General features: G+C 42.6%; 2 protein-coding genes across 9 annotated transcripts in view; both read left to right on the top strand.

Annotated features, from left to right (window-relative positions):
• tmcc1a (transmembrane and coiled-coil domain family 1a) overlaps positions 1 to 2,561 on the top strand; it is a 55,917-nt gene extending 53,356 nt beyond the window's left edge. For all 8 annotated transcript variants that reach the window (XM_061735869.1, XM_061735864.1, XM_061735866.1 and 5 more), the window contains one exon: positions 1,310 to 2,561. In XM_061735869.1, coding sequence (XP_061591853.1) covers positions 1,310 to 1,624 — 315 coding nt within the window. In that variant the 3' untranslated portion in view covers positions 1,625 to 2,561. The remainder of the gene's footprint in view (positions 1 to 1,309) is intronic.
• A 3,461-nt stretch (positions 2,562 to 6,022) lies between these two features.
• Positions 6,023 to 27,841, top strand: part of plxnd1 (plexin D1) — a 71,391-nt gene continuing 49,572 nt past the window's right edge. Inside the window, exons 1-7 of the mRNA XM_061735861.1 lie at positions 6,023 to 7,366; positions 10,220 to 10,396; positions 14,704 to 14,832; positions 16,679 to 16,779; positions 22,469 to 22,598; positions 26,595 to 26,772; positions 26,982 to 27,090. Coding sequence (XP_061591845.1) covers positions 6,149 to 7,366; positions 10,220 to 10,396; positions 14,704 to 14,832; positions 16,679 to 16,779; positions 22,469 to 22,598; positions 26,595 to 26,772; positions 26,982 to 27,090 — 2,042 coding nt within the window. The 5' untranslated portion in view covers positions 6,023 to 6,148. The remainder of the gene's footprint in view (positions 7,367 to 10,219; positions 10,397 to 14,703; positions 14,833 to 16,678; positions 16,780 to 22,468; positions 22,599 to 26,594; positions 26,773 to 26,981; positions 27,091 to 27,841) is intronic.

Here is a 27,841-nt window from a genome sequence, read left to right as displayed (position 1 = left end):
AAACAACATAATGCTGGGAAATTAAAAAATGTTCATTTTTTTATGTTCAATAAATATTTTCTACCTTGTAATTTTGTAAAAGATTTTTTTCTTTGAAAAGCATGCCTAAATCAAATGTATTTGATTTATGCAATGGTGAAAAAATTGGCAAAATAAATGAAAAACTGCGAAGAACCATGTTCGGTATTGTTCGGTATTCGGCCAAGTGTTTATTATTATTTTTGGTTTCGGTTTCGGACACAAATTTTCATTTCGGTGCATCACTAGGGAAAAGTAAAGTAAAGATATCTGCTCCTCCCTTTCCCCCATGCTCAGGTGTTGACCATGATCATGAACCGGTTTTGCATAGAAAGATTAAAAACATATCGTCTTATAAAAGAGACTTCTATCAAACATTTACCATTGAAATACTTTGAAACTACCATGATTATTTTTTTCATTTTATTTTATTCCAAATATTAAAGTTCTCCACAGGTCTTTTTTGTTGTTACCAAAATGTTCCCCTATGCATCTATTTCTCCAACCTCTTATCTCACCTGCAAAGACCAAAAAAATTCTTAACTAACGCTGAGTTACAATGATGATAAGACTAGAAAATGATCTATCAAAATGAATTTACTTTATATCATTATCACCATGGTGTTCCACCTTAGATCTTCAGCTCTACAGCGTCCCCTTCTTATTGTAATGGTAAGGACTGTGTCTCTGGCATCCTGTTTGAAGTAGTACGTTTATGCGGGCTAGCCAGACTAGACGTCATTGTATCAGAATGAAGTTAAACTGAGGTGCACACACACCCGCCAACAATCACAGGCATTATCTCAGTGTGCATGTTGACTGTGTAAACAGGAAGATCAGCCCAAGGAATGTTCTGTCCATCAGGTCTTCTGTTTGACCAAAACATTAAGCATTTCCTTGTAAACACTGGATATTACTCCTGCCCTTTCCTGTCCTCTGTAAGGTATGGGTTGTGTGTGTGTTGCATGACTATGCCTGACTTACCTACTTTAAAGGCAAGTTGCCACTGGTAGCATTTCTTATTTCTGCCAGCAGGGGGTGATAGAAGTCTATGAAATATACCTGTACACTCATAGTTGGTACTTGAGTCGGGGCAGAAGAACCTCTTCAAGGCAACACTTTGATTATAATTTCTGAGAGATATTTATCATTTTTCAGTGACACTTTTAGAGCAGTTTAGTTTCGAAGGCTGTAGCTTGTTTACAGCAAGAACCGGATCTAATGTTTTGTGGAATCCTTTGATGGTGATTTTTGCTGACCTCTTCTTCCTTCTGGATGCCCTTCTCTGCAGGAGGCGTTGGAGGCTTGTCAAACAAGGATTTCTAAGATGGAGCTCCAGCAGCAGCAGCAGCAGGTCGTCCAGTTGGAAGGGCTGGAAAATGCCACAGCACGGACCCTCCTAGGAAAACTTATCAATGTGCTGCTGGCCCTTATGGCTGTTCTTCTGGTCTTCGTCTCAACTGTGGCCAACTGTGTGGTCCCACTGATGAAGACACGCTCGCGCTCTCTCTCCACCCTTCTCCTTGCCCTCCTGCTGGCCTTCCTGTGGAGAAACTGGGATGCTCTTTCTGGATACACGCACCGGGCTCTGCAGCCCCCAGGATGACCAGATTGATGCCAGAACATGAGGCTTTGACGCCGGGTGATAAAATTGTTGCTTCAGTCTTGCAGAAGGCTTGAAGAATGTGATAACATTAGGATGGCTGTGTGGCCGTACACCCTAAGCACATTCGGACACAGCCTGGAATCAAGATAAAGAGGAAGAAACAGAATAAAGCTAAGAACACTTACATTAAGGAAGGAAAAGACTGTTTACATTTTTTGAATGAACCAATGTGCTGTAATCCCTCACAGGATGCAGCATTGTACTGTTTTTACCTTTAGAGTTTTATCAATTATAATGTTATTTCTAATAATATTTTATTTTCAATGTTATTTTATTCAGTACCATGTAGCATTCTGCTCCTCTCACTCTAAAGGGGAGTTTAGTCAGGAACATTGGTTGGCAAATCACCCCAGATGTCTAGCCTCATTGAGTCATGGAAATGGGAGAATCTGATTGATTGTCTTTAGGAAGAGAACTCTTACTTATCTGTGATTGGTAGATTTGAGCCATGGCTGAAAACCTTCCTGGGAGTTTCTCCTTTCATACTATGATGAAGACTGAACATTTTTGAAGGACTGACCATGACTTACGCTGTGATGACTAGAACAGTTGTGCTTCCTTAGCATTTCTATTAGCAAATATCACCTGCTTTTAACTACTGTATCTCTTTTGTCAAGTAAATCAAAACTTAAAAAAAAAAAAAAAAAAAAAAGATTTTCAATGACACGTGACGATTTTTGAGGAAGAAAGTAATGACATGCTGCTTACCATAAACTAGGCACATAAACACACAGAGAACATCTGGGTATTGTTCAGCATTTGCCATATTGGGAACTTGTATAAAATGCTGCATGTTGTCTTTAAGAAAATTGCGTACAAACCTGTTTTACTTTAAAAGCAATGACGAAATGCTGTTGGACTAGTAAAATTAAATTTGCCAGAATAATCGCTTCTCACCTGCCATATTTGATGTGGTCATGTTAAAAAGAGACCTCTGGTGCTCATACCGCTCTGTCTCAGATCAACAATGATGCGACTTCATATCTACAGTGCAAGTCGTCTCCACTGCCGCACAACTGCTCACTGCCCGAATCTACTACACTCAACTAACACCGTCTCCATGCATATTCTCTCTATGGTTGACCTTTTTTTTCTACAAGCTATCTGACGTATTCACCCAGTGCCAAACTTAAGTTAAAACAGGGATGCCTAACTCTCACAACGGAGAGGGCACAAAGTAAATGTTGCCCTGCAAACTATAGTTTCTTTTCAAATATGTCATGAATGTATGTTGCCAGAGTGTCAATGATGTGTTTGTTGGGAGATTTAGCTTTTTAAGGGAAGAATCTGAACATGAACTGAGCTTCAGATCCTCTGTTGTGTTTCTGTACTTGAACACATTGAGTCCAATTCATTGGCTTTGCGCTAAGACTTTCACATCGTGTAATTCTAATCCCGTCAAGGATACTACAAGATGACTTGGCACACTGAGTAGTCCACCCTATGTTTCATGCTGAAAGGTTAACTTCCTAACAGTGAGCTTGATCATTTGAACTGTACAGCTGCACTTTAGCACAGCACCTGATAGCATATAGGTCAAGCTCAGGCTTGAAAGCTTTGATTGAGACTTTGAAGGTTGCCACTCTGTAGGCAGTTTCTCTCAGTGACTCAAGTTAAGATCACCCATGTCCTTGTCTCAAGGACATGGGTGATCAAACCCATGAATATAATTTGTTTTTTTCTTGTGGGGAGTTAACTTGACTCCTGTGGGGATAGGTTTGCAGTTAGAATGGTAGATGTATTGACTTATCAATATCTATTTTGCTGTGAGGGTTTCGAGCATGCACGTTGAGAATGAGCTGACCTTTGGCCTTGCATGTCTTTTCAGTAACACCTATGATGAAGGCTTGCGTGCTAAACCACTTCAGTGCCTTCTGATGTCCTTTTTTTAAGTGTGGAATAAATAAATTGCATTCCAAACTAAGTCGTGTTTCACCTGTATTTCTTCTATAGGACCATTTTATTCTGTATGTTTGTTAATGTCACCGTTTGTGAGTGCAAGTCCTCTTGCAGTTTCGTAATGTAGCCACTAGATGGGGAACTTTTACCTGGTAATTACCCCATGTGGGGAAAGTCTGTGATGACTTCTAAGGCATGATATGATATAAAACAAAGAGAGCCGCACAACAATAGGTGTCACATCTTATCAGGAAGGAAACAAGCTGGATGCAAAACCCTTTAATGCCGCAAGTTAGTGGACCACCAGGGTTAACGCCCTCATTATAAACACAGGGGGAATCACTTTATTCTGTGTAACGCCTCACTTTGTCAGAGCACTTTACTCCTTTTCCACACTCCCACATCTGATGCGCATGGCCGTGCGTCAAGGTAAAATGCGCGTGGCGCACTCGTCTGCACAACTGAAAACTGAAAGTGGCGACCGGAGAGAGGGTGCTCATCCCCAGAGGAGTCCACAGTAAATATGCTCATGCGATTCCACCCGATTTAGCATCAACTTTAATTATTGCATGTGTTCAGAGATAACACTTCACGGTCCCGCCTGCAGAGCTGATTTATGCAGCGACTGACACACTGCCTGGTCCCCAGTGAAAGAATCATTAATTTCTATTCAAAGATGCGAGGCTGCATCCACACTCCATCCAGAGGACAGAGATTGCTGAACATATTCGTGTATTTGGGGAGCGGTTGCGCATGTGTTGAGTTTGAATATTTATGACTATAGCTGTGTCAGATGTGAATGTCAAAGCCCGGAAAGGTGCGCTTATCTGTCCATCTGGTCGCACTTTCACGGCTCTTACCACACCGTATGTGCCCCAAAAGGGAACCCTCCGGATCTGCAGAACTAATGTGCAGACCGTAGGACCGGAGCTCACAGAAAGTGGTACTGTGACCCACCATTAACCTCCAGATGAGCGGAACCGAACAGGCGGGGTGGAGACTCAGATGTGGTTCATCTTTAAAGGAGTCACAGATGGCCATAATGGTCCACGAGATTTTTTTGACATTAATTATTATGTATTCTTACTTAGTTGGCAAATCCTAACTTGTGTATAACACTAACTAAAATGAACAAAAAGAAAGAGAAAACCAGTGATTAATTACACCAGACAAAGCCTTCTCATGGGACTTGCAGAATGTCAAAATATGGAGGCGCTCCCATTCGTCAGGACTAATGAGACGACACCCCCGTGACTATTACACTTCCAATTTCTCGTGCATTTACAGTTTATTTGTAGTACTTATCTACATATTGATTTTTTTGACGTTTTAGTCACTTTTTTTGACAATGTCCAGAAATTACGCATCACAAAAAATCACTTCAACCAGTTATTTGTGTCTAGTGGGGCCATAGCCTGTGGTTTAAAGATGATAAAAGTGTGTATGGGGTATTGTGGATCAGTGTGTCTCATGAGAAAGGCTGCTGAGCTGCTCGGACGGACGGAGTGGGACCAGGGGCGAAAATCCCGGGGGGGACAGAGGGGACAAGTCCCCCCCATTAGTAAAGCTGTCCCCCCCTAGAATAATTTGAGACATAATTAATAATTTTGGAACAATGCAGTAGTATTTAGTAGTGATGCACCAAAATGAAAATTTGTGGCCGAAACCGAAATCGAAAATAATAATAAACAGTAAAATCTCATTACACTTAAGAGTCATCACCAGAAAAATAACTTGTTATTTGACAATTTTCACCCGTTTCAAGTAAATTTTCACTTGAAATAAGTAGAAAAATCTGTCAGTGCGACAAGATTTATCTTATAAGCAAAACAATCTTGTTCCACTGGCAGATTTTTCTACTTATTTTAAGTGAAAATCTACTTGAAACAGGTGAAAATTGTTGTTTTTTTCCAGTGATGAGTCTTGTTTTAAGTGTAATGAGATTTTTTTTTAACTAAAAATGAGACATTTTAACTAGAAATAAGACAAATATTCTTGTTAAGATTTTGGGTTTTTGCAGTGTATTGTGTCAGATGTGCTGTATTATTGCCACCTTCCACCTAATACCATTGTTTTGTATTGCTCTAAGAAAGGTCTTCTGCCTGTTTGCGAGATAGAGATGAAAATGTCAAAATGCTGTATTAAAGGAAGGCTAAAACTTTTATTCCTTGTCCCCCCCTGGATTTATTCTCTAAAATGTTACTGTTTATTGTCCCCCCCAACTATGAAACGGGATTTTCGCCCCTGAGTGGGACAGAAGCAGAGGAGGCAGACTTAAACCTGAATTATGGTTCTGCGTTAAACCGACGGCGTAAGGTACGCGGCGACGCGCCCCGTACGGAGCGTGTCGCCGCGTACCCTACGCCGACGGTGTAACGCGGAACCGTAAATCCAGCCTTGAAGAGGAAGCACGACTCGCTTATCGCGTCATTCTGGGCTTTGGCGCTGAGCAGGAAACAAGCCTTTCCTCTCCAATTGTCGCGGTATAGGAACAAACACCCCAATTTTGTCTTTGCTCAATGCACCTCTCGGCACAGAAGACGCGGAAGCCGGTCAGAAGGAAGAATGCCTCCTTCGATGGGGACAGCTGTTTTCTCGCTCCTCGGCGTCCTGGCTTTCATGGAGACGCGCCGGAGCGCGAGCGCGCTGCACATCCAACAGGCTTTCTTCTCTCTCAACCCAACCAATAACTTCGCGGTGGACCCGGTGTCGGGAAAGGTGTACCTGGCCAGCGTCAACACGGTTTTCCAGCTGAACGGGACGCTGAGCGTGGAGGTGGAGGAGAGGACGGGGCCGGTGGAGGACAACCTGTTGTGCCATGCGCCGCAGCTGCCCCAGGCGCCCTGCGAGCACCCCAAAGCCCTCACCGACAACTACAACAAGCTGCTGGAGCTGGACCGGGAGCAAGGGGTCGTGGTGGTGTGCGGGTCCGTGTATCAGGGCTTCTGCGAGCTGAGGAAAATGGGGAATATTTCAGAGATAGCCGTGGAGTTCCCCCCTCAGGGCGAGAAGACCGTGTTCCCCAGCATGCTCAACATCGCCGCCAATCACCCCAACGCGTCCACCGTGGGGCTGGTGTTCAAGAGCCACGGGGGGAACACCCTGCTGCTGGTCGGGGCCACTTACACCGGGGCTGGAACACAGTTTTTCCCCAAAAACCACAGCAAGGAGGACCTGCGCTTTGAAAACACTCCAGAAATCGCCATCCGCTCCTTGAACATCAAGGATTTATCCAGACTCTTCACCTACGACATCAACCCCTCGGAGGATAACGTGTTTAAGATCAAGCAAGAGGTCAAGACCAAAAACAAGCTGAACTTTGTGCGCGCCTTCATCCAGAAGACGTACTCCTACATCGCCTTTAATAATGATGCGAAAATGGGCCACAAGGAGAGCCAGCCCAACAGCATCCTCGCCAGGATATGTCTGGATACCGAGAACCCCAGGAAGTCCAGCGGGCCGGAGAGCAGGAAACTCACGGAGTCCTACATCCAGATGCCTCTCCAGTGCGGATTTAACGGGAACATCTTCAACCGGCTGCTGTCCGTGTTCCCGGCGGAGGTCCAGGCGGAGGACGGGAGCGGCCCGGAGTCTTACCTGTTCGGAGTTTTTTCTAAGGCGGACAGAAAAAGTGCTCTGTGCGCCTTCAAGTTCAGCGACATCGAGGAGGAGATCCGGCACGGCCGCAGGAACTGCTCCAGCTCCCCCAGCAGTGATATCCAGGTGCTGGACAGTGTCATCCAGGGCTCCGGGGCCATCTGCATACTGAGAGGAAACCTGGTGGTAAGTAAGGGCGCATTTGCCTTTTACGCATTTGTAGCGCAAAAAAATAAAAGTACACCCTCGCTCATTTCCAAGCTTTTGAAGCTTTTTATCAGAGCATATAACAAAAACCCACATGGTTGTTTTATATGAAATAAAAAATGACATTCCACAAGTATTTTTTTAAACAAAAACTAAGCCAAAATGCAAACACAGACGGTAAAGCCTGAATGATGGTTCTGCGTTAAATCGACGCACGTAGCCTACGGCGTACTGTGCGCGTCGCCGCGTCCCCTATGCCGTAGGCTCTGCGTTGGTGTAACGCGGAACCATAAATCAGCCTTAAGAAGGCTGTTGCTTCCATGGGTATTAAAAGGGGGGAATTGCACCCAGGTGCTGCTATCGATTACAAGTTATTGATTGATCATGAGGGAGTGGGATTATCTCTAGAAGCCTGCTGGCTTGAAACATCAGGTGTGTGTTAACACAGTACCAAGGAGGAAAGACATCAGCAATGATTTTAGAGAAGACATTTTTTTCTACATGTAAATCTGTGGAAGATTAATAAAGATGTTTTGGGCATAATATGGGTTAGTTTTTGTTAAATAAATACTGACACACCCATTGTCTTGTTTTATCAACGATTATCAATGATTATCAACGATTATCAACGATTGTTTTATCAACAATCCCATATCAACGTCCATCCATATCTATTTTTCAGTCTCCTTATCAAGATACAATCAGAAATGACAGTAACAATATTAAACATAGGCCCATTAATTGGCCACTTTTTAATAATCTGTTCTGGCCAGAAAAAAATAAATATCAGTTGAGCTGAAGATAATTTGTATACTAAATAAAACCCCACAATGTTCAGAACAAAATCAGTCCACAAGCGAAGTTGAAGGAGACTTTCCCACACAGATGTTTGTAATGATATTAATTAGGATCCCATTATATTCAGGTTTAAGAGAGTCAGGCTCCTGTAATTAGTGTTTGCATCTCAAATAGACTGGAAAATAAATATAGATGTAATTAAAACTTTGATCAAACAACAAGACTTGGGGTGCCCAATACTTTAGTACTGTATGTCACATGTCATAGGTCATCTGAGGTTGTATTTACCTCATTTCAGAGTCAGGACCAGATGATTTTCATTATGTCCTAAAAACTAGAAATTCAAGTGTGTACTTCCCTTTTCCCATGACTCAATGTTGATATAAGTATGTTGATATGTAATAACAATATATTTAGATTTTATGATGTAAATTGCTTAAAAATGCATATTATTTAATTAACTTTGCTTTAAAATGTTCACAAAATGATTATTATTAAACCATCATCAACAGCTTCAGCACTTTATTTCTCAATCTTGATTTCTTAATATCCCTCCATTGGTTTAAAAGTGTGTCTGGATTCAGAAATGGATCATTTTTGTCTTGAGATGACAGCAATGTAAGAGGTCTTTTTTTAAACTCCTGGTATGCCCAAACATACTTGGCCACTCTTCTTGTTTATGAAACCAAAAGGCCACTACAGTTGCTCAGGCTGCAATAATGGCTGCTGTATCTCTCACAGTTTCCATTCATGCCCACAAAAAAAGTTACCCTCCCTTGCCCCGAGGCTCACAACTCAGAGACGATCTCTCATGTAGGACTGAAGGTCATTAGAGCTGGAACGATACTGCAAAGCCACTTAGAAGGTTGTGGGAATGTTGAGACTCCTCTCACGTCCATCACCCCTCGTCCTTGCTGATACAAGGACGGGATGGGGTTAACAGTTTCAATGTTTGTCCGTCAACCTACAAATATTTCTTATTGAGTTTGTGCTGCTAACTATAACCCAGTCACAAATCTGGCACAATGATAAAGGACAAATAGCTGCTTTGTTGCAAACACGTGGTCAGATATTATCTCGTATTTTCCACTCGCATACCAGCCTAAATATTTGCCCTTAAGGAAACTTAAACATTGCACACTATATTTCCTCTCTTCATGGAAGCTGTCTGATAAAGACAGACATGCGGTGAAATTCCAGCTTTTCACAGCGGCGGTTCTGACTGAGTTGAGTTGACGCCGGTGCTGTCAGGTCAGAGGGGAACCCTTCTCGCTGGCACCGCCTTGTTGTCTGTGGCCCCGGGGCCACTCCTCTCCATCTTTTAGGCTGATGGCTCCTCCTGAAACAAACAGCTTCTCAGCTCAAAGAGATGCAGTGGAGATTGTATTTTCTTTCTGGCTGTAAAACAACCTACTTACACTACAACTCAAAGGGAAAAGTTTGTCGCCGTAGCTTTGCATTTAGTGGCCGTGGACACGTGATCCTTTTTGTAGATGACAGTTTGAAGGCCAGCACTGAGGGAAAGTCACACGCAATTTATGATAAGATAGACGAGGCCAAGAGTAGAAGGGCTCGTGGGAAACGACTCTACAAATATCCACTGTGCTTAATTCTTTCTCTTTCTCTCTCTCTCTCTCTCTCTCTCTGTCTCTCTCTCTCTCTCTCTCTCTCTCTCTCTCTCTTTCTTTTGCTTGTGCATGCTCTAAAATATTCAGAGAATTCCCAATAGATCCTGGTGTTCATCCAAGCATGGCACTAATGTTTTATCGTCGCTCACTGAGGATTTGACAAAAGCAAAGTCTTATGAGTGTTGAAGACCCTTGTAAGCCCTTTTCAAGTATTCCCTGACATGTCTAAAAACTAATTTAGAAGAATGAGCAGCTCCAGAGTGATAGCGTCTATCGCGAGGAGCTTGTTTTCCCCAATACTTTAATCACATGGTGCTCCTTTTGTGCTTTGCGCTCTTCTTGCTTCCAGTCTGTATGAAAGCTGATGGGGATTGATCTCTCTGTCTCATTTTTGCCTGTGTTGCAGCTGCAGCCCGAGCAGCTGGACTGCGGCGCGGCACACCTGCAGCATCCTCTGGCTCTACGGAGGCCTCTGATGGCCGTTCCTATTTTTGAATACCCAGGCCTTACGTCAGTCTCTGTGGACAACGTGCACAACCACACGGTGGTTTTTCTGGGAACCAACAATGGACGACTTCGTAAGGTAAGACACATGGTGACGGGACATAGGTGTTTCTGTTTCAGTACTTATCCAGTGAGCTGGTACAACCCCAGATCATAGGATTGCTGCGGGCCAGCCTAAATGGAGTTAATACCTTCGAAGGGATCCAGCCCTGAAGCTTGGAAACAACGATTTACATGCAGCTGTTCAGATGTGGCTGCTGAGACTGTCAATAAAGCAAACATACGGTAGGTGTGTGACGAACCACTTAGAGCAGCCTGAGAACAAGCAGGAATGTGGGCTTTTATCTTGTAGCTTCTAAGCCCCGTCACCGCTGAACCCCCCCACCTCTGTTTACCCCTGGCCCATCCTGGACCTAAGTTGCCCTAATCATGTCCTTTAATGTTCCCCAGACCTGGTTATTGTCAGAGAGATCAACAGAAATTTGTTTAACAAGTCTTGTATGACTCAGTCCCGCCATGTGTTGGTCCGCAGCTTCAACTCTCAAACATCTGCAGGCAGTCCGGCTTGTGAAAACTGTTCCTGTCCAATTAATGGCATTCCTTAATTCTTGTCTCAGCTGGATTCCTGGTTACCCCTGACCGAGCTCCCTGCGAGCGCAAAGAGCTCTTCAGCCATTTCTGGAAACAACACCAGCTGACTCTGAAAGCACTCTTACCCTTTTGTTTCGTGTTAGCCTGGCACATTTTACAACATTAAAATGATGCAGTTCTGGGGTTTCAGGGCCCACTAAAAGAGCTCCTTGTTTCCCTGCTCCAGATGAAGGCATCGCTTTGGCCCCAGCTGAGCATGCAGTAATTGTTTTTTGGATCGTTTACCGTATACCAGATGCACCACATTGGTTGGGATGGTGCAAGCAGCAGTGTGTGTGTGTGTGTGTGTGTGTGTGTGTGTGTGTGTGTGTGTGTGTGTGTGTGTGTGTGTGTGTGTGTGTTAGGGCTGTTCGATTAATCGATTTTAAATCGTAATCGCGATTATGTAATTAGAACGATGTTAAAACGTGAAACTCGTAAAATCGATTTTTCACTTTTTTTTTTTTTTTTTTTTTAATTGGAAATATAACTTACTGTATGTTTGCAAGTGCTGATTTGCTGATTTTTTTTTTCAGAGATAAAACTTTATATTTTATTATATTTTTTAAAACCTTTTTTCAACTTATTTTACAGAGTTTTGCACTTTATTCATTCATTTTGGGGCAAATGTTCAATAAAAAAACAGCATATTTGAAATCATTTATTTGCCTTTTGTCAATTCACAAAATAATCGTAATCGAAAATCGGATTTTGAGAGAAAAAAATCGAGATTTTATTTTTGGGCAAAATCGAACAGCCCTAGTGTGTGTGTGTGAGTGTGTGTGTGTCTCTGTTTGCCTGATTGCAGGTTTGTCTGTGTTTCTAGGTGTTGGACTTCGTCTGCAGGCCAGTGCAAGTTGTTTAGTGATTCCACGTGTTTACTCAGATGAATGCCTACCCTGTGATTATGTGCTGTATGTGTACGTTTGTGAGTGTGCGTGTCAGCCTTTTTACATGGGGAGTGTAGTATTCCTGTGACCTTGAGCAACAACATGGTTTGTGCTTTTTAGCTGTATGTTCCTTTCATTGTTTGTCTGTGTATCTGTGGGTGTTTGTGGTAGCAACGGGATATGTGTGTGTGCGCCCCGAGGATAGAGCTGTTACAGAGGTTAATGGTGCTGTGAGTGTGCGTAATGTGATTCTGACTGTGAGTTTGGCTCAGACTAAACACAGGGGAACACTGGTCGAGATTAAGTTAGGCTTCTTTTACTGTCTTCGAGAGGGCCCTCAGTGAAGTAATTTGTAATTACATGCATTCTTTTAATGAAGTCTCTCCCTCCCTATTACAGCTGACTTCCATTTTCACGTCTGGCAGCATCCACCTTCATCTCTCTCATTTCTTTCCCAGTTTTTCTCCTTCCGTCCCTCACGTCATCGCTCCACTGTCCCCTCTCTTTGGCTCCTCCTTTACTTCACCTCAAATACTAAAAACCTTGGATTTCATGTGTTTCTCCTGCTTGCTCTTTCTCTGCTGCCCCACCTCCATCCATCTTTATTCTCTTTCTTTTACACCCAGGTACAGACACACACACACACACACATAGAGAAAATGATCTCCCAGCAGCTGAGCTCTCCTTGGTTGAATAGGGCCTTTCATCTGCATGAAGACAGACAGAGAATGGAGTCAGAGCGACCTGCCAGTGCAGCAGGTGTTTTGTTGGCTGACCGGGTGGTGCTTTGTGCCACTGCTCACCTCAGTACTCCTCTCTTTTCCTATTCTTCTCCCTCTCCAGGTGTGTGGGCTGCAGTTTTACTTGCTCTCACAGTGTCAGGCTGTGTGTGCGTTTCTAGTCATCGGGGCACGGAGTGGAGACACACCGCAGCTGCTTACTATCTCTGGTGTGTGTGCGTGCTGATTGGTGGGTGGCGTTAAAAAAACAACAGTGATATTTGGAGGCTGAGATAATCGCTTTAATCTCAGGTTTACTAAGCTTCTGTCTGCTCTGGTTTAACATTAACCAGCATGTCTCAGTGGCTGGTGATGGATTTGTCATCTGTGTGTGTGTGCACGTGACAGCAGCTTGTGTGTCCGACGGATAGAGAAGTGACACAGCCTCTGCTTGTCACCAGATGCCGGTCAGTTTGCCAGTTCCTCGGGATGGCAGGATGTCTCCATTGAGGAGAGACCCGACAAATTGCAGAAATAAGAGCTTTCACTGTCTGCGTGACAGGAAGTCTCACTCAGCACAGTTTGTTTCTCCGACAGAGCGTGTTGTGTGTCTGTGCATGCATATGCGTGTGCGTACGTGTGAACATGTCACTGTTTTATTATCGTGGGCTGGAGGAAAGCCACAGCGTAGATAAATCATTGCTTGGCAGAGCAAGATTAGGCACAGTGCTTGAACAAAGGACCTCCTAAATCATGTTTGGGAGGATGGAACGTGAAAAATTATTCAGAAATAAAAGATAGGAACTCAGTTTACTAAAGCTTGCAGCGATTGTTTATACATCCGTGGCTAAAGTTTTTTTTAATTCTCTTGTGCAGCTCAGATTAACGATGTTGCTGATATAGTTGGCCTTTAAATGAGTCTCCCACTGAGTAATTAAGGTTGATTTAACAACCAGCAGGAGGCTTCAACAGACCCACGTTAACATTATCTTTATGAAGACCCCTTCATAAATCCACAAACAGTTCCAAAAACTCTGTTTTTGTATCCTGTGTGGTCGCTGCTACTCATAAATCTGTATGACTACGAAGTATAGAAGTCCTAGAAATTCAATGCTCACCCTTTTGCCACAGAAAACAGAACTCTAAACTACTAAAACGTCCCAAGTGCTGAGTATTTCACACAAAATACGTGCTCATTACAGGATGTCTCCAATCAGATCTCGTGATGGGAAAGTTTCAGGCTTGAGTTGGTCACCAAATCCAAGAATGGTGACGAGATCAGGCCCAGCATTTGCCCTGAGCTGCTTGATCATCAGAAACAAAATATATCAAACCATTCTCAATAACTTCTGTATGAATGTGAAACAAGGAGTTTACAAGTTGAAGTTTTCGTTTTTATAATTATGTTAAAGCACAGGCAAACTTCTTAACAGCTTACAGGCATTAAAGCATAAATAAGACGCAGGGCACATGGAGACGTTTTACCAGACTGAAACAGAGAGACTAAAACAAACAGTTTGGTTTTTTTTTTGTTTTTTGTTTTATTTATTCGCACATACAAGTTAAAAACAAAAAGATACATACATGTTAATATTGTGCAGGAGAAGTTGGAAGCCAGAAGGCTTATCGAGAACTTCTCCCAAAAGAACACACATCAAAATACCAGTTGTAGATTCACATGTTTAGATGCAAATATACCAGTACATACACACAGTACAGATTATTACAATACATATAATAATAACCTCTTATTGAACTTAATATGATTGAGTGACCTTACATTATTCTACTGCAAAAGCATTTTTTTGTAGTTTGTTTTGAAAGCTAGCAGAGATGGTGATGTTTTTAGCCAAGGATCAGTAGCATTCCAAAGAATGGACCCTCGATGTCTCGATGTGTTGCATGCATTGACAGAGGGGATAGTCTTCAGCGCTCTCTGGGTTTCCGGTTTAAATTACTTTCAAATGTATGCACAGTTTAAATGTAACTCTTGAATTCAGGGGCGCAGCCTGACCAGAATTCCCCCCAAGAAATGAGACTTCAAAATAAAAGTGTTAAAAAAATGAAAGTTAAACTTTCAGTTACAGTGCTCCAAGTCATGTATTTCTCTGCACTATTTTCCAACGTGTGTCCCTTCTTGTTCACAGCTGACCCTGGCGAACATGGCTTTGGCCAACCAGTGGACGCTGAAGCTACCGTCCGGCGAAGCAGTCCACCACATGATGTCCTTCGACCCCAGCGACAGCAACTTCCTCTATGTCATGACGTCTCACCATGTAAGTGTACAGCTGCAGGCATAGTCTCTCTTGCTCGTTGTTTGTTGCCTCTCCGCTCTAATTTGTTTATCATCCCAAAGATGAACCACAAGAGCCACAATCAGACACATTTGCTGACATCCAGCAGGTCCTCTCCTCATCCATTTAGCAAAGCACACTCACATTTGCGGTAAAGCTCAGAGCCTCTGCAGCTTTCAAGGCTGCATTTCAAAACCAACTGATTTCATAACGGTGGTACTCGTGACATGTGGTTGAACCTCCAGCACTTGTGTCTTACTGAACAAATGCACCTGATTGTTACTTGAATGTTCAGTGATTAAATCGCTGCGCTTCTTGCCTCAGAGGTAATGTTTGATATGCATGCTGATAAGATACATTTATTTTTAGGCTTTTCATGGAAAACTATTGCTAAGTTTGCTGGGCCACATAAGCCACTACCCATAACTTTAAAGTGTTAAGCTGCTACCATTAAAGGGACTTTTCTTTCTCTGTCTTTGTTTTTCTTTTTAAATGTTGGTTTTGTTGGGTACTTATGAGGGGTGGGTGCAGTGAGGGCGGTGAACGGCTACGCCGACTAGTTGCTCATGAAGCAGCTACAGCTGCTTACCATAGTCAAATCTAAAACAAGTCACATTTTATAATTCATCATTGTGCTTTGAGCAAATTGTATTCTGGTATTTAACATTGCGTCCGCATGACATGGTCTGTTTTGATAACACGATCATGATGGCAATGTTCTCAACATGTAGTGCCAAAGTGCTCCTGGTAAAGTACAACCAGGAGCAAAAGTGAAAGTTCCTCAGTCTGAGCAGCTGGTACGATTCCTCCCTCTGACTCTGAGAGCCATGCAACATCTGTCTGTTGCAGACACTAACTGCTCATATGTACTTCACGAAACCTTCCTTTAAATACAAATAAAACAATTAAAACTAGTTTTTTTTTGTAGGTTGACATTGATTCAACAATAGCCTCTGTCAATTACTATAGATTCAGTAACACTGGTTTACTAACTTTGCCAGTTGTACTTCCCATCATTGAATCTAAGTATAATCAAAATTCATCCCGCTTCTAGTCCTGAAACGCACATGCATGCAGGCCGATTATCTAGAAGCAGAGGGGAATGCTCCCATGTTGTTAATTCCCCTAAAAGAAACATCTCCACATCACTTATTGTCCACAGCAAGTGTTTGCTGCCTCTGAAATACCAAAATATTTATATTAGATGAGTGATAAGAGCAGCATGTATTGAGAAATTGTATATATAATATGCTACATGTCGCTAGAGGCAGATATCTGTGCTGCAGCTACGTCTGTCAACTGTTATACTTTAACCTTTACGGTGGAAATCCGTAAGCATTATTATGGTATATAATGACAGAGTGAGAGAGATTATGAATTGATAAATACTTTTCAGTAATTATATAATCTTAAAGTCCAACTACACAATGTATAATTAGGCATAATAATTGTGAATTGACTGCTGAAGGTGTTTTGTGTAAGGTTGATCCCGTTGACCAGTGTATTGGCTAATTTTAGATTAATTGATTGTTTCAGGGTGGAAATATTTTGTTTTCTCAGAGGCCAAGGTGACATAATTTAATTGCTGGCCATGGCTGCCCTGCTTTCCAAATCTGACACAGAAAAACAGAGTGGCTGGAACCAGTAGATTTTGGGCTTGCTAACATGCTGTTTAATCATCAGATTTGTTACCGAGTAATTTTCTTTGACAGCAGTTCTCTTGCGACCCCACACGCATCTTGAAAATAACCACTCGCCTTGACTTCTTTAACAAATCGTTTTGCTTGTGTTTCCTTTTTTCTCATGTTTTTTGGCCCGTGGTACACAGATGCTGAGAGTGAAAGTGGCCCAGTGTGACCAGTGGAAGAGCTGCAGTGCCTGTTTGGGAGCAGGTGACCCTCACTGCGGTTGGTGCACTCTGGAGAACAGGTACGAAACACTCTCTCCGGTTAAGCCCTTTGCTTTAAAAGCCCTCCTCTGACTTGTCATTGACCCACATCCACATCCAGTGAAGCATAATTAAATCAAATTATTATATGCTTTGGTGTCACGTTCATGCCACATGCTTTTTGACGTAATCTAAAAGCATGGGCATGCGGGGAAATGCTCGCTTCCTCTACCATCGTCTGTGAAGCCTGGGTGCAGATTAGGGCTGTGCGATTAATCGATTTTAAATCTAAATCGGATTTACTAATCACAATCGATGTTAAAAAAAGGAAAATCGGAGAATCGATTTTCCTTTTTTGCAGCTTTTTTGCAGCTTTTTACAGACAGAGCTTCTAGTCATCTTTGTTTGGTCAAGAAAATTGTAAATGTTGTCACTTTACTAAACTCAAGGAGGATTTACAGTATCTTTCAATTGCACTTCATTCCCAATAGGGAAATGTGTTTGCTATTTTTCTTTAAAAATGAAGATAAAATATTCGAAGAATCGAAATCGAAAATCAGGTTTTCAGAGAAAAAAATCTGGATTTTATTTTTGTCCAAAATCGCCCAGCCCTAGTGCAGATACATCTATTCATATAAATGACGGACTGGATTTAAAGATACTTTGATGCAATATAAAAGACAATTGACGGTACAATCAAATACATGTTGGTTTGCTTCACTAAAGTTAGTGACTCAGTGAAACCACTGAGGCTGTTTTCCTGGTTTTCAACATAGTCATTCTCAGTTTCAGGATGTTGCCTGGCTGATTGAGTCTTGGCAGTAATAAGGTCTTCTTTCTCTTTTTTATTGGTTTGGAAAGGTTTTTTTTTGGTGGATGAGAATTGATTTGCCTTTCATTCAGCTTCAGACTATGGAGCAACATCATTGTTTGGAGCACTCCCTCAGTTCCCTGGGCTCCCTGGCAGCTTGGGATGGGAGTGACATGCCGGGAGCACCCAGCGAGGAGTGACTTGGCTGAAGTGTAGCTGTGAGCGAATGAGAGTACACTGTGATTAATGTGGCTCTGTCTGGACTGGCTCTCTGGCCCTGTGTTCACTGGCTTTTGGGGATAATGTGTGTGCTGCCGAGCCGTGTTTGTTTGTCTGTGTGTTACAGCATGTGAGCTGGTTGGTTGCTTGGTGATTAAAGCAGATCTGACGAGATAGTGAATTTTGTGATGAGCTGCTCTGGAGGCTCGGGCATTTCCAGAGGCCATTCAAAGCTGCAGGAGTGGAACAGATGAGTGTTTGTGTGTATGTGGCCAGACGGCCTCACTGTCATCTCCCTGTCTCTTCGCCTATTTCTCTATCTGTGGTCTCTTTATCCAAGTCCTTTTCTCACTTCACCACATATTTTATTGTTTTTATCCTTGTGATTCTGCCTGTCTCCAGCTTCCTTTTTTTCCCTCATCTTAACCTCGTATTTTCCTGCATCTTTGAGAACTCAGCCACCCGCCTCTCGGCCTGCCTCTCTGTCTCCCTGGTTCTTGTCTTCTCCTCCCCCAGCGCCCTTGTCCTCCTCTCCATCCCTCTACAAAGGAGCGTTGATTGTGATGATGTTGGTGGGAGAGAGAGTGCACACTGGTTCTTTTTACAAGGAAATGTCAAAGTGTGTAAGCCTGTGTGCAAGTGTCAGCGTGAGTGTGTGTCGCTCTCCGACTCTTGGAGGCCAGTGAGCTGATGTCATGAGTGTGTGTGTGTCTTTGATGCCATGTTTGACCGGTCCTGCCGGTCACTGGGCTGTAGCTGTGGCTTCAGGGGGATCAGTGGGGTTGGAGTGTGGGGGTGGATGGTCGCCTCCATCACTTCGTTGTCTAATACAACTACAGACACTGTGGACAGAAAAAAAAAGACCACTAAATCTCACAATCTGTGAAGCCACTACTGTCTCTGTGGGCAGCTGTTTTGATTTTATGCATGTTTCTGACGTCTTTCAGGATGTCTGGATGTAGAGTTAGCATGAAAGCGTGTCTGCCTGCACGTCGGAGGCCGCATTGTTGTCAGAAAGAGGGAGCAAGTTTTTCTGGTTGAGATAAAACTCAGCCCTTGATCACTATTTTCATGCTGGCGCTGGTTTAATCTCCCACATGTCACAAGAAAGCACTTAAATATCTTTATTTGAATCAAATTATGCATGACATGCCATCTTAGCTATTCACAAATTGTCATACTTATCTGCGTGTGCTTATCTCGCAGTGATTTTGTGAGTGTATGTGTCAGTGCGAGCACTTCAGAAGCTCATATGTTCTGCTGGTGGTTAACAGTCTCACTGACTTCCCGCCTCATCAGACACTTAGAAGGTGATGAATTTTCACAGGTCATACTTTAGCTGTAAATGTTGACTCTGTTTATTTTAAGGAGCTGTTTGAAAAGCTTTTACATTCAGCAGAGTGCTATGAGGAAAGGGAAGAGTGCATGTGTGTAAATCTGTGAAAAGCTATTTTTATGGTGGGTGTTAGTGAAGAAGAACACTGTAATGTTATTGAATTTATCTTCAGTGTGTTTTTTGATCAAATAGTTGTTTGAATAAGTGAGCAATTTATAAATGCTTTTTTTTAAAGAATTTGAAAATGAAAAAGTAAAATATTAAAGTCTGAATTGCCTTGTGTGTTATTGAGTAACACCAGATACAAAAGATGAAATCGCCATTCTACTTAATGAACCAAATGTATTTTTTCCGGACTGAAAAAAAGGGGGGGTTGCACAGTGGTTTGGGCTTTCACAGTAAGAAGGCTCTGGGTCAGAACCTCTTGGTTTGCTGCTGACGTCTTTCTGTGTGGAGTTTGGATGTTCCCACAATGTCCGTTTGGGTTTTCTTCAGATTTTCTCCCACAGGTCCGAAAAAAAAGGGGCTATATTAGCTTTATTGGTGATTCAGAATAGCCTCTAGGTGAGAAAGTGAGATCGCCTGTTGCTCTGTGTCAGCTCTGTGATGGACAATTGAGAAGTACAAACTGTACCCATCTCCTGCAATCCTCTATTACATTGAGCTAGAATATCTTATCCTGTGGAGCAGAGAGCTTCACTGTCAAAGCCTCACAGGCGAGACAAAGAGATCAAATAAAACAAGACCCCACCCAAACTAATAATCATATAGCTTACCCAAAGGTCTACAGGCTTTCTATTATATAATACTGTAATTAATAAGAAGTGGTGGTGTTAATTTGAACGGCTGAATGAGAAGCATGTTGTAAAGTGCTATGTAGACCAAGGGGTTATATTAGTGCAGACAGACGTTTCAGTTTCTCATTTTAACAGGTAACCCCAGGTTCTTACATAAATAGGAGATTTTTTCTCGTAATTACGTAGGTTTTTATTTTTATTTTTTGCCTGACATCTAAAAAACTACTGCTTTGAATTTGAGGTGGGGCTTTTGTCTGTGTGGTGTATGCATGTTCTCCCCATGCTTGTGTGCTCCTTGTTAACCTTGACATCAACGCTCAAGTAGAAAAAAAATTAAGTTCCTCGACTGACCACTAGGAGCAGGCTCCAAAAGTGGGTAAATCTCCACTGGCAATGCCAGCACCACCTGGCCAAACTGATCACCGCTTTTGCTACCTGCTCCTTGCAAGCCCCCTCCGCCCCTGCAGCATCCATGGCTCACCTGCAAGGGTCTGGGTCTGGTGGTGGGTCCAGCTGCTGCTCCTGTGGGTTTTTCTGCCTGAACCACATACCTGGGATGAGGCTGGGATGAGGCTGGGATGAGGCTGGGATGAGGCTGGGATGAGGTTGGGATGAGGCTGGGATGAGGCTGGGATGAGGCTGGGATGAGGCTGGGATGAGGCTGGGATGAGGCTGGGATGAGGATGAGATGAGGCTGGGATGAGGATGAGATGAGGCTGGGATGAGGCTGGGATGAGGCTGGGATGAGGCTGGGATGAGGATGAGATGAGGCTGGGATGAGGATGAGATGAGGCTGGGATGAGGCTGGGATGAGGCTGAGATGAGGCTGGGATGAGGCTGAGATGAGGCTGGGATGAGGCTGGGATAGGGCTGGGATGAGGCTGGGATAAGGCTGAGATGAGGCTGGGATGAGGCTGGGATGAGGCTGAGATGAGGCTGGGATGAGGCTGGGATGAGGCTGAGATGAGGCTGGGATGAGGCTGGGATGAGGCTGGGATGAGGCTGGGATGGGCTGGCGGATGGGTGTAGTAAGTATGGCAGAGCTTTGCCAGAACTCTAACTGTTGTCATCTTGGCTCTGGCAGTCGTGGTCTCAGATGTTGTTTGGCAGTGACATCTGAAACAAGGTCAGATCGAATCAGAATCGATGTTAAAGTTAGAATCACAGGTGAACGTGCTTAGCTAAAATAAGTAGCTTGTGGTAACTGAGTTACAGTAAGTTGTGTTACATATGACTTCCGGGCCTGTTTGTTCTCAGTCACACTCAAGCAACAACTGTTAGAATGGAAATAAAAGCAAAAGCTACAAAAACATTGGCTATCAGACTGTGGAGAGCATGTTCAGAGTTTATGAGTTTGTTAGTGTTTGGGATAATTTTCAAGCTTACAGAGCAGTCTTTTCTATTTTTGGCTCAGTAGCTGACCTCATGGCTCATCTGGGTCCTTAAATGTCAGTGGGATTATGAATGCAGACGTCCTTTTTACAAACACAAATACTCACCCTCACAGGCACGCAGGCACAGGGCTGCACACTTTATTTTAAAACAACTGTTTAAGTGTGAGGGGAGAATGGGATGTGCCAAACACATTTGTGGGGTGTAAGGACGTTGCTAAATAGGGCCTCTTTGGCTCCTCCTCGCTCTGAGGTCACTTTGTCCTCCCAGTCAGCGCTGCAGAAAAACTGAGTCTGAGCCAACAGTGAAGTTCATTAATGAAGCAGAAGCCAGAATGTGAAGCCACCACGTTTGTTGAATGCCCTTTTACAATCCCTATGTTCTCAACATTCATTATACTTACAAATTGACATGAATTCACACTCTGTGCTTTGTGTGTGTCCCAGGACACAAACATTCACATTTATGTCTTCACTGTTGGTCCACACAAATTAAGAATCAGACTGGTAGTTTTGTTATTCCGATTTCTGTAAGTACCCCCTGATGTTGGCATCGGTAAGATGGGTTACCATAGCAATGTGTGTGACCTGGAGTCAAGTAGTCTCCTGTGTCGAGCCAGGAAAACTGACAGCCGAGGTGTGAATGTGACATTAGGAGACCAGAGCACCTCATAAATCTGCAGGAAGCAGACCGTGAAAACCCAACGGTGAGAATTCGTCAAGTCCTGGGATGAAACAGAAACAGAAACAGAAACTGAAACGTTTATGCTCTCCTCAGAAAGTATCAAATGTTGACGTGCATGCGCACATTTAGAACGGTGGAAAACTGGTCTTGCTTACTCGCTGTGTCCATTACTCTGTCCTTTCTATGTATGATAATTGTATATGGGACTTTTTGTGCAGGTGAATGAGGAGGTAGAATAGAATAGCGTTTATTGTCATTTGTATAATAGATACTGAAGACGGGATATGTATACACAGAACTAGATCTGGCATGGAACTGGTAACTTGAATATTGCACATGGAAGCTTGAGGTAATGGGGAAATGCTCATGAACTCTACATGAAACCTCCAGATATGACACCACATTTCTTTTCAATGGTCTCTAAGCAAAATAACAAGGATGGGATGAGGAAATGGTCCGATATGACTTCAATATTTTCCCTTTCTGTCCAGATGTACCATCCAGAAGGAGTGTGCTCAGGCCCTGTTGGCACGTACTTGGATCAGCATGAGTGAAGGCCCCGATCAGTGTCCATCCATTACCCTGACACCCCCAGAAATCAGCATCTCTGCAGACATCAAGGTAGAGTGAACTGTCTTCATGTTGTTTTTGTCTTCACATCCTTCTCGTGATGGTCAGTGTATTTAAAGCTGATGTTCCATGCACATTAATGACTTAACACCTATTACTATTCCTTCACAGCCGGTTATTACTACCGTTGATAAAATCAAGCCAGTGCTCGTCGATACTGCCCCCCCAAACACACATACACACACACACACACACGTTCACAATCAGGGGAACGGTTTTGGCACCTCTGACATTCAGTTCATTGTCACCGGCCTCATAGCACCTCAGTCTAAATCAAACCTTCAACTCTGAGCCCCATGTGGGCTCTTTTGTGCTGAATTGAATAACACACCTATGCCGGAGAAATAATTAGTAGCCAATTGTGTGACTGCATTTGAAGCTTTGACTATTCAGAAGTGGCTTATAAAAGGGATATACAGCCTACATGCATATTTTGATTCTGTCGGTTAATCAATCTTTACTTTATTGGAAAAAAAAACATCCTGATAAACAAGATATTTGTGTGCGACAAACAGGCTTGTTACACATATCTGAAGGAGGGAACAACGTGAAAATCAGAGGTTCAAACGTGTGGAAATAGAGGTGGATGCCTTCACCCACAATATTAGTGGATGATGGTATCAAAGTTACTATAGGGCAGGGGTCGGCAACCCGTAGCGCCGCCCTAGTGGCTCCCTGGAGCTTTTTCAAAAATGTTTGGCCTTTTTTTTTCTTCTTTTTTTTCTTCTTTTTTTCTTCTTTTTTTCTCTTTTTTCTTTTTTCTCTTTTTTCCTTTTTTTCTTTTTTTTTCTTCCTTTTTCCCTGTCCTTTTTAATCTCGACATTTTGACTTTTTTCTCGACATTTTGACTATTTTCTCAACATTTTGACTTTTTTTCTCAACATTTCGCCTTTTTTATCGAGATTGTACTTCAACATTAATCTCGACATTTCGACTTTTTTCTCGTCATTTTGACTTTTTTCTCGAAGTGCATAATGAAAAAAAAAATCTTTCCCCAGTTATAGCTAATATAGATACATGCAGCATGTGTTCTAAGGCTGATACAAGACTTTTCATTTTTTGCGGCTCCAGACATATTTGTTTTTTGTGTTTTTGGTCCAATATGGCTCTTTCAACATTTTGGGTTGCCGACCCCTGCTATAGGGGATGCAGAAAAAAAACAAGCTGCCTATTTTAGACTGCACTCACCGAGGAGGACAGAAGTCTCAGAACGGAGGTTCCAGGAAACCTACAAACACAGACCAATACTTGCTATTTGACTCACATCGCCCACTGGGACAAAAAACTGTCTGTCATCAGACCTCGGCACCAGCGGGCTGAAACTATTCCCACTGAGACAGAGAAAGAAGAAAAAGGAACACAGGCGCATGAAGAAAGAGAACACTCATGTACGCGTTCAGGACAACAAGGACGGGTAGTTTGAGAGAGGAGAGGAAAACATTTTGTTAAAAAGCAAAAAAAAAAGCAAAATCCAACTATTCACGGAGGAGGTGGCCCCAGGTTCTTCCTATCCAACACTGACAATGCAGCCTTGACTCTCAGCCCCAGGCAGTGTCACCACCATCTGTACCTGAAAACTCTTTTTAATGACAGGTTTTCTGGTACCGATGGTAGTGAAATCTCATGATTGATGGCAGAGATCATGAAACGAATTGGAAACAGCTCAGGTTTAAGCCCTCAAAGAGCATTCCCTCCAAACAAACACTAGTCCATCACTAGGTGGCTAACTGAACTTCAACACATCATAAAAAGACGAGAGTGTTACATGTCCAAGAAAACATGACCATTGACCAGGCTGAAAGTGGCTTGCAACTTTGTAAGGATGATTAGTCACTGACAAAAAAAAACAGCAGTGAAAAGAGCCAGCAGTTAAATTTTAAAATGAATACATTTAAAAAAAACTTCACTTTGTAAAGTCCAAGTCTGAATTCAGTCTAATCTTTGGTGTTAAACTCCACTTGACTCACATAATTACAAGTCTCTGTGACTAATCAAAATCATTTTTGCTCTCTCAGATCGTTTCTGTTACCAGTAGAAGTAGCAAAAGCAGGACTACCAAGTACTGTCTTGAGGAAACATACAACCTTTTCTTTGTTCTTACTGAATAATGCCTGAAGTGATGTCTGTGAAGATAATATAGACATGTCAATCATCTGGTCGGGGGCTTCAGACCCCCATGGCTCAGCCACTGACCTAGCACACATACTAAGAGATCCGTTGATAATAATAAACCCAAACCAGTGCTAATTATATAATATTATAATATCATAATATTATCAAATATAAAAAAGTTTCATAGTTTTCTACTTAAATGTATATCAAAATGTGCCAAAATGTCCACTTTGGAAGGTCTGCTAAACATTCCTCTTTTATAAACTACACTAATCAGTCTTGATAAATAAATGATGGGATGCTGTAGAATGGATTTCTTGAGTGTTTACGTTTTTACTACACAAACTCCAAAGAGATGTGTACTCCAGAAATGGAGTATTTCCTCAGATGTAAATGGCATTATTACACTTCTAATATAAGCTCAAATGAGCTGACTTCCTTTTTATGTCAGATTTATTCAAACACTTCGTAATTCCTGCTCATTTTTATTTTTTGGATGTAATTTTCAAGTAGCTGTCCCACAAAAAGTCCTCAAGTCGTGGTCAACATAACCAAAACGTCTCACTTGCTGACCAGGCAAACAAGCTGGGTGGACAAAACAGCCTAATGACCTGCATGTGGGACAGTTAATTACATGTGAAATCAACGACGTCCAATCAATAAGCTAGAAGTCTAAAATTTCCCAATAGTCAGTTAGAACTTGAGAAACCTTTTGGGAACATTGGTGAAATGTCCTCAAGAACCAAGGAACGAAATCCAGTTGCTTTCTGTTCCAGCTTTTTAGGAAGCATCGGAGGTGTTCCCCTCACCTCCAAACGCCCCAGATGCCAATGCGATGGCAAGCCCAAGATAACAATGTATGGCAAGCTAGCCCAGTCCACAAAAACTCCAGTCAACCATCCACAGGAATCGAGGAATCTATTGCTGATGCCTCGGTACCAGATGCTCCAGCACACCCTTGCTATTCAAAGCTGTTTCAGGGACACGACACAAGACCTACACGATATTAGACAGATGGTCACGATGGTTCGGCTGCTCTCTTTAACTGTTCAAAGAGTTATAGCATCATGGTTGAGTGTGTTGATATTCAAACTGTTGTTTCCAGTAATTCCTTCAAGTGAGCGTATCATGTAACATAAAAACCACAATAGCAAGATTGCCTCACTGATGTTTGACACTTGGAATTTACGGTATTTAACCTTTAATTACAGGCCACAATTTGATGCAAGTCAGAGATGACAGGTCATTAATTGGTTCATTAATGGTGGATATTTGCTTGTTATGAAGGTCAGTCCTCAGGGCTGTAATTGCTTCATCATCTGCCTGATGTGTGGGCAGGAAACACAGCTCAAGGTTGTCTCCATAAACAGGAAACAGCGGCCAGGAAGTCAGGGCCTTAGCCAGGAAATGATCAGTTCCAACGAACAATAGAGCAGATTTTACAGACATGTCAGCACATGCAGCTGACCACTTCCTACTTGCTGAAACGCGGAATGCCATCTCTTCTTTCTTGTCTGCCTTCTTTACACCCCCCCCCCCACCTCTTTTCCTCACATTGAAATCATTTAGCTGAAATTCAGATATGCCAGTGAGGTGTTATGCTTCTCATTATACGTCTGTCTTCCCTAATCTCCTACCCAGATTTAGATGTGAATGTAACACTCAGCCATCTGTTTCTTCACTACACTGTAGCTTCTCCACGTCTCTGCCTGAACTCTTGAGCAATCTTGTAGTAATGCCATCATCATCTGCCCTTTATCATAAACATATACACATGACCTGAACTGGAAGGCTAATTTATCCGTGTCTACTTCATTTTTATTTATATTTATTCTTATTGCTGGGACTAGATGTTTCTATTGTGTTTTGTCGTAGAACGTCGGCATCCTGATAAATGGTACTGTTCCCAACCTGAACGGCTCGCGTGTGGAGTGTGAGTATTGGCCGGGGGTTTCCACCACCGCCACACTGCACCTGGATCAGGGTCCCTCCCAGATCCAGACCTGTCCGCTGCTCCCTCGACAAAACTACCAACCCATCCTACCCGGCACAGGTGAGGCACAAAGACAACCCTATTGGCTTAGTCATGCATAGTTTTCCTCACATTCCCATACCTGTATGTAATGAGTTTCAATAGAATATCTCATAATGCAGCGGATCACGCCACATCAGAATACGTTGCTGTCCAGTTTGTTGCAAAATAGCTGAATCACCCCCAAATGCTCCAGACCCAGGGGTGTCAATACATCTTTGTCTCTGCAGATCACCTGAGTGTTTCTGTGGCAATAAAAGTGAACGGTACATCTGTAGTATCTGGCAGCTTCATCATCTATGACTGTGAGAGGACTGGAGCGATACACCCCACCACATCGTGAGTCTCACATTTGTTATTATTCCACGTGTAACTCAGTCTGTCGTCTTTGGCTTATTCATTCTGTTACTGTCATCCCTTACATTTACAACCCAGTAGTGAAAAATACATTTACTATAACGATCTCCAGTTTTCAGGTGTTTTTCAGGAACATTTATAAAACTTCACTCTTCACTCAAGTGTTTGAGTTATTATTATCTAAAAGTAAGATTAAAAGTTTCCTAGAAAGACATTACAAAGTTAGAGACTACGCTCTCCTGACTGGTGTCTCTTCACAAACTAATATAGTTTAAGTTCCTCGGTCTGTCGTGTTTCAGTGGTTAGAGATGGAGATCTGAGATGGAGTTTAATCTGAATCAATGTCAAAGGAAAAGCAGGTCAAGTTGTCCAGTGCTTCGCAAAGAGACACAAACACTTCGGTATGAATTTGTAGCACAGACTGCTGACTCGTGTGTTAACTTGTCAAAATGAGCTGCACCTGCAGAATACAGCAGGAAAATGCAGCTCGTCTGTTATAATATCATTAGGAAATAAGTAAGTAGCGCTAACGTTTTAGATATTGCATGCTTTAACTCAATTAATTGCTGACAATTTGCTTTTCACATCTTTTTACATTTGCATATGTGGAACTATTTTTTGTAATAAGGGTGCTTTTACTTGGTAATGACTTTCTTTTTTTTTTTATTTCAGTCTTTGACTGAAATCCCTAAAAACAAATCTCAAACGTGACTAAATACCAACAAGCTGCACT

This window comes from Cololabis saira, chromosome 12 (genome assembly GCF_033807715.1).
Source record: "Cololabis saira isolate AMF1-May2022 chromosome 12, fColSai1.1, whole genome shotgun sequence".
NCBI classification, from domain to species: domain Eukaryota; kingdom Metazoa; phylum Chordata; class Actinopteri; order Beloniformes; family Belonidae; genus Cololabis; species Cololabis saira.
The sequence above is the reverse complement of the archived record's forward strand: the minus strand, read 5'-3'. Positions and strand labels throughout refer to the sequence as shown.